Consider the following 17043-nt stretch of genomic DNA (forward strand, 5'->3'; position numbering starts at 1 on the left):
CCCCGTTCCGCCGACCTGAAACGCAAAAGAATTGTGCGCTTCAACTAAATGGATTTCTATACGACTTCATTACTTTCTTGCAACTTATGAACCTTTACTTAACGCTTTTAAACGGTCTGAAAGTAGTGTTACCGCGTACTTATAGATGCACTCATTCGTTTTATTTTTTCAGCGACGGTCACTTAGTTTAAGGTTGCAAAAAGGCCATGTCTCGCTGAAAACACTGTTTCACACTCCACAGATCGCAAAAGTGCCGCTAGTAGTCTACACTTTGTGTTTGATGGTAGAATGGGATATACAGATTACAACACTCGTGGTTTTTTATATGGCTTGTATTTCAGTCAAGACCCAGCGGGAATATCAATCGAGAGCCACTCGCCAAAGGCTCGTGTCTCCCGATGATATTCATCCGCTGGGTCTTGACTGAAATACAAGCCATATAAAAAACCACTCGTGTTGTAACCTATACATATGTATATATATATATATATGTGGTATATATACAATTATATGGGTAGGACTGAGCCTTACGTTTTAAAATGTTTTTGTTTTAAATCCATGTCACATCCTCTGGTTGGCATGGTTTTTGTTGTTGTTGAAGGTTTCCATGTTACGCACGTGATGTCTTTACAAATGCTTGTAATGTTCTGAACGTATACATAAAAATGTGCAAGTATTCCTAATTCTATGATATGTGAAACCAGTATTTATCAATACAGTTTGTTTGTATGGTTAGAACGTCTCAGTCAAGTTAAGTAATGTCACCCGCGTAACATAGTTTCCACTGGGTGACAGCTCTGGAGAGTAACAGGGTTTTAAGGTTTTATTTCAGCTAATCACAGGGGGCCATCTTGCGACATTGGGAACGAGGAATATGATTAACATAATTATATAGCAATGGCAGCAACAGGAAAGGCACAGCAAGTATTATACGCTTTGGTGTTTTCAACATAGCTAGAGAGACCGATGATCGAAATAGGGCTGTGTGAGACTCTCCTATCACAACCACCAAATTCCCCCGCGTGTTTATCAAATAGCAATATTTAACCATCAAGTGGAATAACAAGAAATATATCACATGGTTAGATTAACCCGTTTTTCTTGTGTGCAGATTCTGACATGTGAAAAGAAGAGAGCCATGCGACATAAGACTGTCTTTGTGTTTGTGGGCTTCTTGAGCTTCGCAGGCTGTGTATTCTTTCTCCAATATGGTAAGTGAGTTATATCTTTTCAGTCTGCATATATATATAATCTAAAAATAGCAATTTGAGATACAGTGGAACCTCCTTTTTAAGACCCCTACTTTAAGACATCATTCTTCTTCTTCTTCTTCTTCTTCTTCAGCTTTCCAGATTTTCTGGTTACGTGTGAGCTCGTTGGCCCATTTGGGTTCCCCAAACTATACTCTGAGAGCATAGTCAGCTTCACTCCGCTTTCGTTGAGTAGGCATGCTGGGTATTTTCGTGTTTCCATAACCCACCGAACTCTGACATCGATTACAGGATCTTTTTCGTGCGTACTTGGTCTTGACCTTGCGTGTACACACGAAGGGGATTAATTAAGTCACTAGCAGGTCTGCACATAAGTTGACCTGGGAGATCGGAAAAATCTCCACTTTTAACCCACCAGGCGGCAGCGACCGGGATTCGAACTCACGACCTCCCGATTAGAAGGCCGACGTCTTACCACCACGCCACTGCGCCTGTCACACCTCATCCATTTTAAGACATAGTTTTGTCACATTCTCTGTTCATATCTTCTTCAAACTTACCTCCAGGGCGGGGATGTAGCTCAGTCGGTAGCGCGCTGGATTTGTATCCAGTTGGCCGCTGTCAGCGTGAGTTCGTCCCCACGTTCGGCGAGAGATTTATTTCTGAGTCAACTTTGTGTGCAGACTCTCCTCGGTGTCCGAACACCCCCGTGTGTACACGCAAGCACAAGACCAAGTGCGCACGAAAAAGATCCTGTAATCCATGTCAGAGTTCGGTGGGTTTTAGAAACACGAAAATACCCAGCATGCTTCCTCTGAAAACGGCGTATGGCTGCCTAAATGGCGGAGTAAAAAACGGTCATACACGTAAAATTCCACTCGTGCACACAAAAAAACCCACGGGTGTACGTGGGAGTTTCAGCCAACGAACGCAGAAGAAGAAGAAGAAGAAGAAGAAGAAACTTACCTCCCTTTAAAGACCTGATGTTGTCAGAGTGTTAAGGTCAGAAAGGGCGTCTTACTGTAATAATGTCCCTTTCTCAATACAGTTTTGTTTGTTTGTTTGCTTAACGCCCAGCCGACCACGAAGGGCCATATCAGGGCGGTGCTGGTTTGACATTTAACGTGCGCCACACACAAGACAGAAGTCGCAGCACAGGCTTCATGTCTCACCCAGTCACATTATTCCGACACCGGACCAACCAGTCCTAGCACTAACCCCATAATGCCAGACGCCAGGCGGAGCACCCACTGGATTGCCAATTTTAAAGTCTGAGGTATGACCCGGCCGGGGTTCGAACCCACGACCTCCCGATCACGGAGCGGACGCCTTACCACTAGGCCAACCGTGCCGGTCTGCTATACAGTGACACCTCTGTTTTTAAGACCTCTGAGAAATTAAGATCTTAAAAGAGAGGGAGTCTTAAGATGGAGGTTAATTTAGGGACGATTTAAAGAAACATCTGAAAGAATGAGGTCGTATAACAGAGGGATTCTTATAATGAAGGGCCGTTAAACCGAGGTTTCATGGATGAATCAATGAATGAATGGATCAATCAATCAAATCAAATCAAATCAAATCACCCATCCATCTATCCATCCATCCATCCATCCATCAATCAATCAACCAACCAACCAACCAACAAACAAACAAACAACCAGCCAATCAATCAATCAATCAATCAATCAATCAATCAATCAATCAATCAATCAATCAATCAATCAATCAATCAATCAATCAATCAATCAATCAATCAATCAATCAATCAACCAACCAACAACAAACAAACAAACAAACACACAAACAACCAGCCAAACAATCACTCAATCAGTCTATCGATCAATCATTCACATATTGCTTCGCGTGAAAATAGCTGGCTCATCATACTGGTGTAGGATCCGGTCCGGTCCCCCCTCTGAAGTAGTCCGCCGGGGGACCAATTCGTGGCAAAAACTGCTCTATAATGGTCCCCCCTTAGACATCCAGCCTCGTTTTTCTTGTTACAATGTTAGTAATGTTACCAGCAATTTCAGAGAAAAGAAAGGAAAGAATCAGAGACTGCTTTCATTTCTTCTTATCAGTATTTATTTATTATTCATTTTATTTCATGTGATTTTTCTTTTGAACGGCATTATAAATCAGATCTATTTTATTTTCTGCAAAATATAGTCAAACAAAGAGATTTCTGTCTGTGCACTACATAATACCGGACGAAGATATAGATTGAAAATGGCTTGAATGCCTAAGAAAAACGAGGCTGGATGTCTAAGGGGGGACCATTATAGAGCAGTTTTTGCCACGAATTGGTCCCCCGGGGGACTACTTCAGAGGGGGGACCGGACCGGATCCTACACCGGATCTGTCAAGGGATACGACCGAGTGTGAAGAATATGAATAAGAATAAGAATATAGTTTATTGTCATGAAACCATTTAGGTTTATAAGACACATACATGTACATAAACAACAACATAAATCATTATGTTTTTTTAAGAAAACAATTGTATACGAACTTCCCCAACATGAATTGTAGATTGTCTTCCAACAACAGTTGACTGGGTCAAACCTATGCAAAAGCCTGGTCAAACATGTCATGATAAGCTAAACTGATGGGAGGGAAGACGTGTGCCTTAACACTTAGATTCTACTCTGCAGGTGAACGATCCCTCCAAGGATTAACATCTTTGGCCACACCTGCGTTCTTGCAAGCAGTCAATTCAACTGGCACTGCAAAGGAAAATGCAAGGAAAACCGTTCAAAACACAGAGGCGTCTGTTCGTGGAGCTTCTATCATCAAACATGCGTCAAACCAACTTCAGCAAAGAAGGCCTGATCACACTGCTGCAGACGAACAAAACACAAACAGCGACCTACAAGATCAACCCAAAATCGGCTCGGAGCCACGGTTTCCAGTCAGAAAAGATCGTGCGACACCATCAGCCGGAAAAGATCGTGCGACACCACCAGCCAGAAAAGATCGTGCGACACCACCAGCCAGAAAAGATCTTACAACACCACAAAACAAAAAACATCCTACGACTCCACCAGCCAGAAAAGATGGCAAAAGGGTCGATTCTACGGAAGGCGAAATGTGGCAACCGCACAAAGTTCTACTCTTTACCTACGGCAGGTCTGGTTCAAGTTTGACAGGGGACGTAATCGATCATTCGCCCGACGTCTACTATGTCTTTGAGCCCCTCAAGAAACTTACCAGGTGAGCTGGACGTTTGGATGGATAGATGGATGGATGAATAGATGGATGAATAGATGGGTTGACTCGTGGATGGATGGATGGATGGGTGGGTGGTTCGATGGAGGAAAGGATGGTTTGCTGCATGAATAGACGGGCTGATTGACGAAATCGTAAGTGCGTGGATTGATGAATGCATGTGGACACACACACACACACACACACACACACGCGCGCGCACACACTTACGTACACGCACACACACGCACACACGCACAGACACACACACACACACCCTCACACACACACACACATACGCGCGCGCACTAACGCACACACACTTACGCACACGCACACACACACGCGCGCGAACTTACGCACACACGCACACACGCACACACACACACACGCACACACGCACACACACACACACACACACACACGGATGCGTGCGCACACACTTATGTGCACACTCACACACACACACACACACACACACACAGATGCGTGCGCACACACTTATGTGCACACACACACACAAACACACACACACACACACACTTTGGCCTAGCGCTCACCTTTGTAATGGGCAGAATATACCTGCGCAGTTTCAGTGGCACAGACGACGCACGGCCTATTATTTATGCCGCGATAGGGATTATGACGAGTACTTGGCCTGTTTTCCTTTCATGCAATGTGTAGCGGGCTGGGATAAGCTGCAGTGCGTCGTCGGTCCTGCTGAAGTTACATATGTGAGCGCCGGGCCTAACTTAAGCAGGACAGACGACGCACTGCAGATTATCCCAGCCCGCTGCACGTTGCGTGAAAGGAAAACAGGCCAAGTACTCGTCATAATCCCTATCGCAGCATCAATAATATGCAGTGCGTCGGCTGTGCCGCTGAAACCGCGCAGGTATATTCTGCCCTTTACGCACACACACGCACACTTAAGGGCAGAATATACCTGCGCAGTTTCAGCGGCACAGACGACGCACTGCATTATATTTATGCTGCGATAGGGACTAATATTGCTTTTTCATATGTTACGTGGATTTCCATTGGTCAATTGGGCAAAACTGAGCTCAGTGCAAAAGTGATATCGACGACATTTCCGTCGATATCAGTTTTGATATCGACGACCTCATTATTGCTTCCCCACTTCAAAAACAAAAACACCTAAATTTAAAAACAAACAAATATATATGAAAATGTAATTATCCCAGAATTTAGTTGAGCAAGTGAATAAAGACTTTTTGAAAGAAAAGACATTTTGAAAATACTGAAAAGTACAAGAAAAGAGTGAACAACAAGTCGCGTAAGGCGAAATTACTACATTTAGTCAAGCTGTGGAACTCACAGAATGAAACTGAACGTAGTCCGCCGCTAGTGCAAAAGGCAGTGAAAGTGACGAGCCTGTTTGGCGCGGCAGCGGTTGCGCTGTGCTTCATAGCACGCTTTACTGTACCGCTCTTCGTTTTAACTTTCTGAGCGTGTTTTTAATCCAAACATATCATATCTATATGTTTTTGGAATCAAGAACCGACAAGGAATAAGATGAAATAGTTTTTGAAACGATTTTGGAAATTTAATTTTGATCATAATTTTTAATTTTTTTTAATTTTCAGAGCTTGTTTTTAATCCAAATTAACATATTTATATGTTTTTGGAATCAGAAAATGATAAAGATTAAGATGAACGTAAATTTGGATCGTTTTATAATATATATTTTTTTTTTTACAATTTTCAAATTTTTAATGACCAAAGTCATTAATTAATTTTTAAGCCCCAAAACTGAAATGCAATACCGAAGTCCGGCCTTCGTCGAAGATTGCTTGGCCAAAATTTCAATCAATTTGATTGAAAAATGAGGGTGTGACAGTGCCGCCTCAACTTTTACAAAAAGCCGGATATGACGTCATCAAAGACATTTATCCCAAAAAAGAAAAAATATCCGGGGATATCTTTCTCAGGAACTCTCATGTCAAATTTCAGAAAGATCGGTCCAGTAGTTTAGTCTGAATTGCTCTACACACACACACACACACACACACGCACACACACACATACACCACGACCCTCGTCTCGATTCCCAGTCTATGTTAAAACATTTAGTCAAAACTTGAATAAATGCAAAAAAAGATAATAATCAGAGGGAGGGAAATGGAACAGCCAAAACTGAGACAAATACTTTTGTAATTTCTTCACAGTAAATACAAAATGTCCAGAGAATTAGCAATATATCTAACATTGACTGACTGTGTGATGATATCTTCTGCTATTGGTCTGTTTCGACAGTGATATCAAAATCTCGACCTCCGGTCTCGATTTTGATATCACTGTCTCAACAGACCATAGCAGAAGATATCATCACACAGTCCATTATTGGGTATGACGAGTACTTGCTCTGTTTTCCTTTTACGCAACGTGAAGCGGGGCTGGGATAATCTGCAGTGCGTCGTCTGTGCCGCTGAAACTGCGCAGAATATTCTGCCCTTAACGCATACGCACGCACACACACACGCGCGCGCACTTACGCACGCACACACACACACACCATACACAAACACAAACACACACACACCACACAAACAAACAAACACACACACACACACACACACACACACACACACACACACACACACACACACACACACACACAAGAACAGCGACACAATGTTTTCTGTGTAACTGTTGTATGCTCACAGACACAGGGTCAACGCAACTATTCGTTCATCGGTGGATCTGCTGCAGTCATTATTCACGTGCAATTTTACCCTGTCCCTGTTGTTCAACATGGACATCCCCTTTCTGCAGCACAACAACGAAACTTCTGGTCTTGGAAGGTACGCATTGTTGGTCCTTGGCAAAGAACACAGCTGAAAAAACTTTCATCAGAACCAAAATTTTTGATCCCTGTTTTTCACTGTTCAATGTTTTATTGTCCAGCGTTAAACTGCTAACTTTTTCACTGTTTAACTGTTCTCTGTTCATTATTTCAATATTCAATTTTTCAATATTAAATTTTTCACTGTTCTCTTTTTCACTGTGCAATTGTTCTCTGTTCAATGTTTCGGTGTTCACATTTTCTGATTTTCACTGTTCACAATTTTACTGTTGAAATTTTCACTGTTGAAATTTTCACTGTTGTAATTTTCACTGTTGAAATTTTTACTGTTGAAATTTTCACTGTTCAAATGTTTACTGTTAAAATGTTCACTGTTCAAATGTTCACTGTTCAAATGTTCACTGTTCAAATGTTCACTGTTCAAATGTTCACTGTTCAAATTTTCACTGTTCAAATGTTCAGTTTAATTTTTAACCGATCAGTTGTTCAGTGTTCAATTGTTCTCTGTTCAGTGTTTCAGTCTGTTTTTTCAACGGAGCTCATTGTTCACTGGCGCAAACAAGAGAGAGAGAGAGAGAGAGAGAGAGAGAGAGAGAGAGAGAGAGAGAGAGAGAGAGAGAGAGAGAGAGAGAGAGAACACACACACACACACACAGATACACAGACACACATACACACACACACGCACACACAAACACACAAACACACACACACACACACACACACACACACACACACACACACACCCAACTAACAAAAACAACAACCACAAGAAATAGAGCAAAATGTTCCTGTACTCTTTGAGTGTATCATGGCATAAGCAGCGGAAAACCAAATTGTTCCATGAGTCCATAAACATTTTAAGCGCATTTTCTTTCAAAATCATAAGATGCAAACAACACCGACAGCAATTGTCTTTGACGTCGTATAAACCCGGTACACATTTTATGGATACGTCGAGTTAGCTATTAATGTCAACATTCTAGGTTTTAGTGGTATATGCGACAAACACAAACATCACATTAAATTGTGTACGTTAGTTATCGCCCTTGTTTAATACTTCCTGGTAATAAATCTTCCCCATGTGCATTTCTTATTTTTATTTCTACCGTACATACTCTATAACAAGGATTGGCTTGGGTTTGTTTGTTTGTTTGCTTAACGCCCAGCCGACCACGAAGGGCCATATCAGGGCGGTGCTGGTTTGACATTTAACGTGCGCCACACACAAGACAGAAGTCGCAGCACAGGCTTCATGTCTTACCCAGTGACATTATTCTGACACCGGACCAACCAGTCCTAGCACTAACCCCATAATGCCAGACGCCAGGCGGAGCAGCCACTAGATTGCCAATTTTAAAGTCTTAGGTATGACCCGGCCGGGATTCGAACCCACGACCTCCCGGTCACGGGGCGGACGTCTTACCACTAGGCCAACCGTGCCGGTATTGGCTTGGGTTTTGTCCAGTAGAGGTCCATTGACTGACTCAGCCATGAATCAATCATTCATTTTGCAAACCAATCAGTCAAGGAACAAACCTTTCCTTCCACCACGGGACTGCCGCAATTGTGCATTACGGCAGTGAGGAGAAACTTCTGAAAGTTGTTTACAATGTACAAATCATGAAATGAGAGGAACATTCAATTCATTTCTTAATTTTCTTGTTTATTTTCCAATGGTCTTACATGAAGAGGAATAAAAGGTCTGAGGACACAATAATAAGTAAGGAAGGGGAAAAGAGACAGAACAAGACAACATAGAACAAGTCGCGTAAGGCGAAATTACTACATTTAGTCAAGCTGTGGAACTCACAGAATGAAACTGAACGCACTGCATTTTTTCACAATGACCGTAGTCCGCCGCTTGTGCAAAACGGAGTGAAACTGACGAGCCTGTTCAGCGCGGTAGTGGTTTCGCTGTACTGCATAGCACGCTTTTCTGTACCTCTCTTCGTTTTAACTTTCTGAGCGTGTTTTTAATCCAAACATATCATATCCATATGTTTTTGGAATCAGGAACCGACAAGGAATAAGATGAAACTGTTTTTAAATCTTCTTCTTCTTCTTCTTCTTCTTCTGCGTTCGTGGGCTGAAACTCCCACGTACACTCGTGGTTTTTTTTTGCACGAGTGGAATTTTACGTGTATGACCGTTTTTTACCCCGCCATTTAGGCAGCCATACGCCGTTTTCGGAGGAAGCATGCTGGGTATTTTCGTGTTTCTATAACCCACCGAACTCTGACATGGATTACAGGATCTTTTTCGTGCGCACTTGGTCTTGTGCTTGCGTGTACACACGGGGGTGTTCGGACACCGAGGAGAGTCTGCACACAAAGTTGACTCTGAGAAATAAATCTCGCGCCGAACGTAGGGACGAACTCACGCTGACAGCGGCCAACTGGATACAAATCCAGCGCGCTACCGACTGAGCAACATCCCTGCCCCGTTTTTAAATCGATTTCGGAAATTTAATTTTGATCATAATTTTTATATTTTAAATTTTCAGAGCTTGTTTTTAATCCAAATATAAAATATTTATATGTCACACGCTTTCCTTCTTTGCCACTACTAAAGCAAACGTGTGCAAGATTGTATGTTACACGCTTTGGAGCATGTGCAAGAACGGATTCAAACTCGAAATCGTCCCTCCAAAAGCCCCAAAATGCACACACGACTTTTATTTCTCCTGTTGTTGTCGTGTCTTCTCTTTACAAATTCTTCAACGCTGAGAATACTGAAAACGGCATCCCAGACTACAGTACTGTTTCCATACGCGAGTTTAGCTTCCCTTGGAAAGTGGCTCGCTCAGGAGGCCTGTTAGTCTGAAACTAGAAGGACAGAGTTCTGAACATAGATGACAAAGACCCCGGAAAGAACAAACATTTCGCGGATGCAGACACAGAAAGACGTCACGAAGAATGGAATGCTTCAAAAGATACAGACTGTGACGATGACTGTGACGTCATTCACATATACCGAGACGTCATTCATAGTTGTTCGTTCACTTTCGTCAAAAAGTAGATCTCTCCACAATGGCTGCTCCTGTGTTTAGGTTTATCAAGCGTGAGTACGCAAAACGTGTTTGTTCTCTCCTCTGTTGAAGCTGTGAGACATAATCGCCATTACGAGCTAGTCGTGTGACAGAGAGTGTTCTTGCACACTCGACTGCTGCTGTTTCACTCCGGCTAAAGCCGTCGTGAAACATCTACAGTCTCGTGTGCAAGAAAACTCTCTGTCACACGACTAGCTCGTAATAGCGGGTAATGTTTTTGGAATCAGGAAATGATGTAGAATAAGATGAACGTAAATTTGGATCGTTTTATATAAAAATATTTTTTTAACAATTTTCAGATTTTTAATGACCAAAATCATTAATTAATTTTTAAGCCACCAAGCTGAAATGCAATACCGTAGTCCGGCCTTCGTCGAAGATTGCTTTACAAAAATGTCAATCAATTTAATTGAAAAATGAGGGTGTGACAGTGCCGCCTCAACTTTTACAAAAAGCCGGATATGACGTCATCAAAAGTATTTATCGATAAAATGAAAAAAATGTCTGGGGATATCATTCCCAGGAACTCTCATGTCAAATTTCATAAAGATCGGTCCAGTAGTTTGGTCTGAATCGCTCTACACACACACACGCACAGACAGACAGACACACACACACACACACACACACACACACACACACACACATACACCACGACCCTCGTCTCGATTCCCCCTCTATGTTAAAACATTCAGTCAAAACTTGACTAAATGTAAAAATAAGACGAGCTGACTGACTCTGCTGCATAATCCTTGACACGTTGGGTTTCGATTTAGCTTTTATGTTCCCTTCGGGTGATGTTCCTAATTTTGTTCAGTAAAATTGGTTTAATTTAAATATGTGTAATGTTAAACTTGTGGGGTCCTGATTTGGCCTATATGGTCCGCTGGACCCAAAAAGTAACAACTAACTAACTCTGCTGCATGTCTATCGGTCAGTTGACGGATTGAGACCCATGTGTGTCGGTCTTTTATGAATTTAACATGGCAAAAGACCGATGACCGACGCCCAAGCCAACCCCTGCTATAAGGAGCCATGTAACAAAAACGTTGTATTGCTTTCTTGTCTTCTCTTGAATTTTGTCCCCCTGTCCGGACTCTTGTTCATTGTCCCAGTATGCTCTCACACCACCCCGCCCCATCATTCCCTGCTCAATCCACATCTGAATTTCGTTCCGCTGCCAGACGTATCGATTTTACAGACACTCCAGGGAGGGATATCAGGTCGCTGCGGTAGACTGCATGCCCTCTTGAATTGTTTTAGTCACAACATTGCTTTTTTCTGATAGGTAGACTGAACTTTTAAAGGCACAAACTTCCCCGTAAAACAGGTCTGCTCACTATCTCTGATCTACCCAGAGTTTTGTGTGGGATAAGAATATCTCTCCGCTTGGTCGCATACACAACTTGAAAACTGTTACTGCTTCCTTTGAAGAGTTGGAATGTGTTGATTTTTTATTTTTATTTTTTTTAATTTTTTTTAGCTGCATTATTTTAGTTATTCATGAGTGGGTGGGTGGAGGGGATGGGCTAGTTCTAACTATGCATTAGATTATAAAATTGTATTCTGTGTAGACCCTTCCACCAGCATCTTAGACCACTCTTTGTACATTTTCTTTTAATAGATGATTGTCATTTGTTTTACCTCATGTCTGCCCTGCCTGTGATGGTGTGATCGTGACTGCTGTAGTGTGGGCGTGTGTGTGTTGGTGTGTATGTCAGTGTATGTGTGAGCGTGTGTGTGTGTGTGTCAGTGTGTGTGTGGGTGTGTGTGTGTGCGTGATTTTACCAACACTACGCTAAATTCCTTGTGCTTTAAATGTTTTTTAATGTCACTTGGCTCAATAAATACTGTATTCTGTATTCTGTAAGTTCATTTCGCAGAATTACACAAGTGGCTTTAAGGACATTATTTCTCCAAAATGCAAAAAAAGCTTCCACGTTGTTGATTTTGGCATGTGAATGTGGATGTGAATGTGAATTGTATTGTATAGTCTTGTCTTGTCTTGTCTTGTCTTGACGTCTGGTCTGGTCTGGTCTTGTTTTTTCTTGTCTTGTCTTGTTTTGTCTTGTATTTGATTGTATTGCAGTGTATTGTATTGTATTGTATTGTATTGTATTGTATCGTATCGTATCGTATCGTATCGTATCGAATCGTATCGTATCGTCTCGTCTCGTCTCGTCTCGTCTCGTCTCGTCTCGTCTCGTCTCGTCTCGTATCGTATCGTATCGTATCGTATCGTATTGTATTGTATTGTATTGTATTGTATTGTAGTGTAGTGTATTGTAGTGTAGTGTTTTGTATTGTATTATATTGTAGTATATAGCTATTCTGATGGACACGTGGGGGAATTCGGGGGCTGTGATGGGATGGTCTCATACATCTCTTTTCCGTTCACCAAAGCGTAATGCTACGGAAATCAGCAATTTTTGCCAATATCCAAAAGCATATTGGCAATAACAAAGACGCATGGTTCCGGTTTACCCATCTGTACCACACGATGTTTCAATCAACAACAGCAAACACTGACAACTTGAAATTCTTCTCGGAAATATTTTTCAGCTTTAGAAATGTCGATAGCATACCCTTTTCTGCTAACTTCCCGATGAAACAGGACTAAACCATCTATTTTCTGTCCCTAAACACCACACAATGCCCAAAGTCGAAAGATGTAGTTCAAACAGGAGGGTTAAACGGAACAGCCGTTTTTTGTGTGCCTGTGTGAGCTCAGTTGCCGACTGAGACAAACTTTCGCATTCGGTTTTTCTTACCTCGTAACTTCACACTGAATACCCCACTTCCCCTCTGAAGTATTGATGATCGACCCATGGCACTAACATTCATATAGTCGTTTATAACTGAGGTTGAAAAATTCGCTTCATGACGAGACAAGTATAAATGCCTTTCACCCAAAATGAAAACTTCGCTGCCGTCTGCTCGCGTTGTACGGATTAGCTGTTCTCTTCTCCTCCCCTTGTTGCATCCTAGTTCTTCAGTTGTTTCTAGTTTTCCGTTGATGTTGTGTTTTGGTCTTCTTCATAAGTAGGCTTGTTCAAAATTAAAAAAAACCCTCAAACTTCTTTTTGTTGCATACGAATGAACTTATGAAAAGCTGTTTAACAGCTGAGTTGTCAAATCGATTTTTTTTTCCAAAGTCAGTGTGGCGCCTGCGCAAAACTAATGCGCATAAGAAACGGCGTCTGCTATCAAAACCTGAGATCAACACATCGACGCAAAAACGGTCATTTTGTAAGTTTGGCACAACAAATCAAGGTCAGAACAGCTATATAAACGCTATTGTGTTTTTAGCGTAGCAATAGGGTCCAATATTTAGACTCGAACAAGTATAATGCGACTCGTCTTCGACTCGTCGGCATTATACTTGTCTCGTCTAGATATCGGACCCTATTGCTACGCTGAAAACACAATAGCTGTTAATATTGTAGTGTAGTGTAGTGTAGTGTAGTGTAGTGTAGTGTAGTGTAGTGTAGTGTAGTGTAGTGTAGTGTAGTGTAGTGTAGTGTAGTGTATTGTATTGTATTGTATTGTATTGTATTCACTGTTTACTGTTTTGTCTTGAATCGCATTGTATTATACTGCAATGTATTGTATTGTCTCTCTGTCTGACGCGACAGCTGCGTCAAACAGATGAACAGAGTGACCCCGAAACAGACACAACTGTGCCTGCAGGAGGCGGAGGTCACGTGCAAGGCGCACACCACCATCCTCATCAAAACCATCAGACTCGACATGGCGCTCGCGAAGCAACTCATGACCTTGAACCCTGACCTCAAGGTGATCTTCCTCATCCGCGACCCACGCGCAACCAGCTGGTCTCAAGTGACCCTGGGGTGGACTGATGTCAAGGTCATGCCGAAGTTTTCCCAAGGTTATTGCCAGAGAGTTCATCAAGACCTGGACACAGCCAGATACCTTCTGAAGCAGCATCCCGGGAGACTGAGGTTCCTCCGCTACGAAGAGTTCGCGGAACACCCCGTTCGCACAGCCCAACAAATCTACGATTTCTTGCATCTGAACTGGAATAAGGGCATCCAAAAACGCGTGGAGATGCAGACTGGGATACTAAAGGACTCAGCCGTAACTACTGGCCAAAGTACCAACAGTGGAAATTCCAGGGGTACAGTTTTGAAAGAAAGCGCTTACCGGCCAGGGTACTCTGTGATAAGAAGAGATTCTAAATCTGCAGCTAGTCAGTGGAGAACAAACGTGACTTTTGACCATGTGGAGATTATCCAGAGAGAATGTGACGCAGTGATGTCACGTTTGGGTTACCGTAACTTCGATACCTTGGAAACGCTTCGAAACATGGACTATTCTAACAGACAGAAGTTTAAGTTAGTTGAGGAATTGAATTTCCCAGCTGCGGATCTTGGTTTGTGAAAGAAATTGTTATATGTGTGCCAGTGTGTGTGCCAGTGTGTGTGTGTGTGTGTGTGTGTGTGTGTGTGTGTGTGTGTGTGGTGTGTGTGTGTGTGTGTGTGTGTGGCTGTGTGTGTGTGTGTGTGTGTGTGGTTGTGTGTGTGTGTGTGTTCCAGTGTGTGTGTGTGTGTGTGTGTGTGCCAGTGTGTGACGGTGTGTGTGTGTGTGTGTGTGTGCCAGTGTGTGTGTCAGTGTGTGTGTGTGTGTGTGTGTGTGTTTGTGTGTGTGCCAGTGTGTGTGCCAGTGTGTGTGTGTGTGTGCCAGTGTGTGTGCCAGTGTGTGTGTGTGTGTGTGTGCCAGTGTGTGTGCCAGTGTGTGTGCCAGTGTGTGTGCCAGTGTGTGTGTGTGTGTGTGTGTGTGTGTGTGTGTGTGTGTGTGTGTGTGTGTGTGAGAGAGATTAGTAATATCTTGTGTTAAAAGAGTTAAGTGATAATCCTTATCGTTTTTGATCTACCCTCGTAAATGTTTGAGTGATCCGACCAAAAATGGTTAGATTTCTACCCTGAACGAGCCTCAGTAACGCATGCGCACCCCACTGACCTCTCTACTGTGTCGGGTGCACGTTTTTTCACACCTGTCAAGTTCCGTTTCACTGCATTCCTAGTTCAGGTTCTGTTTCATGAGCGTGACAGTTTTAAGAAGCACAAGAGTTCAAATGAACATATTAAAATGTGACATTGAGCGTGAGGCTCTTTTAGGGTGTATTTTGATTTGCGCAAAATTACGTGGACAGGCCTCAAACTGCAAAAGCTGAAAACAAGTCATTTTTAACATTTCAACTTTCAAAACTAATAAGTATGTCGAATCTCTTAAACAAACAACCATATTTCTTTGCTGTGAGCATACGTTTCGTAGACCTTTTCTTGAATTTCTTTTAAAATTCAAGGACATGGCATAACTTTATTATGAATCTACACAGCTTGGTAATTTACCAGCAACTATGAAATGTATGTTCGCTTTTCTATAATTGATGCACTTTATTAAGAAACGGACTTCTGTGCATTACTCATTGGCGTATAAAAGAGAACTACATTTATCCTACATAGGTGAGAGAGACACTCGTGAGATAATAATCGTTCAAATCACACGTGTGTATATCATGTAAATGAGGTCATGTCAAGCAAGTCTGGCAGGGACCTGTTTTTTCCACTGCTTATGATGCCAAAGTCACCGAGACAAACGTCATTATAGAAAACAAAAATTGCGATCGCTAATTACCCTCGATGAATTTTTTAGAACTAACACGTCACACCACACTTTCAGAGTGACGTTTCTTTTCTTTGACGTAATAGATTGCATGAGGCTTTAGAAGAGATCGAGGTTGCAAAACAAGCGTCTTCCATTTAGCTGCCTCGACTGCAGGACATTTTCAGTAAAATACACGTAAGTACAGTATGTAGGATAAACAGAAAACTACATGGCTTGCTGTTTCGTACCAGATTTACACTCGTTGCTTTTTCAAATAGTGAACTGCGAGCGAATATTTAAAAAAACAACTCGTGTAAATCTGGTACGACACAGCAAGCCATGTAGTATTCTCTATGTAGTACATTTTCTACAGTTTATGAATTTAATTAAGGAAAAAGAAGATCTGTTTATTATTCATTGGCTTATCAAAAAGAACTAGTAAATCATATATGATTCTGGTCATTATGTATAATATAAGATGTTTGATGGGTTGTTGACAGACCAGCTTTTTTGTCGGTCCGAGGGGGAGCATATCGTCGTTTGTTTCATATTTATTGACCGCGGCCTTCGGCCTTGGTCAATAAATATAAAACAAAAGTCGATATGCCCCCCGAGGACCGACAACAAAGCTGGTCTGTCAACAAACCACCAGACATCGGTTTTGTCATCATTTTGGTAGTGAGAAAACAAGTGCACAATCAACCCAGGGAGCCATGCTTTGAAACACGGGTTCCGTGCTGATAACCACACGAGTCCCGGTTTGATAACCACTGGCCATCAAAGCTGGCGTGTGAAAGCAACTTTCTGTGTTTTTGAGTTCATTAAATGTTTGGATGATATGTCAGGTTTGAGGATGCACAGTTCTGTAGGTTCATCTCGGTATTCCACCCCCTCGGCTTTCTGTTGTAAATATTAAGCTGAGTGATCGAATGTGGAAGCTACGTTTGGTCAAAGGTCACAGAAGATTTGCGTCGTGCAGCGAAGGAAAGAATCGCGATCTTGTTTCCGACTCAGTACCTCTTTGTTTTTCATTAGACCTGTCATTCTGCTTGCTCGGCTTTGTTAGATGTCTGCATATCTTCTTGCTATTTTCTTTGCTTTTATTACTGTTTCTTATT

General features: G+C 42.2%; 1 protein-coding gene across 1 annotated transcript in view; it reads left to right on the forward strand.

Moving 5' to 3' along the window:
• The window catches only part of LOC138980268 (carbohydrate sulfotransferase 1-like), a 20518-nt gene extending 5790 nt beyond the window's left edge, over positions 1-14728 (forward strand). Inside the window, exons 2-5 of the mRNA XM_070353119.1 lie at positions 1112-1211; positions 3866-4424; positions 7106-7243; positions 13933-14728. Coding sequence (XP_070209220.1) covers positions 1139-1211; positions 3866-4424; positions 7106-7243; positions 13933-14698 — 1536 coding nt within the window. The 5' untranslated portion in view covers positions 1112-1138 and the 3' untranslated portion in view covers positions 14699-14728. The remainder of the gene's footprint in view (positions 1-1111; positions 1212-3865; positions 4425-7105; positions 7244-13932) is intronic.
• Positions 14729-17043: the final 2315 nt, after the last annotated feature.

Source organism: Littorina saxatilis, linkage group LG11 (genome assembly GCF_037325665.1).
Source record: "Littorina saxatilis isolate snail1 linkage group LG11, US_GU_Lsax_2.0, whole genome shotgun sequence".
Lineage (NCBI taxonomy): Eukaryota > Metazoa > Mollusca > Gastropoda > Littorinimorpha > Littorinidae > Littorina > Littorina saxatilis.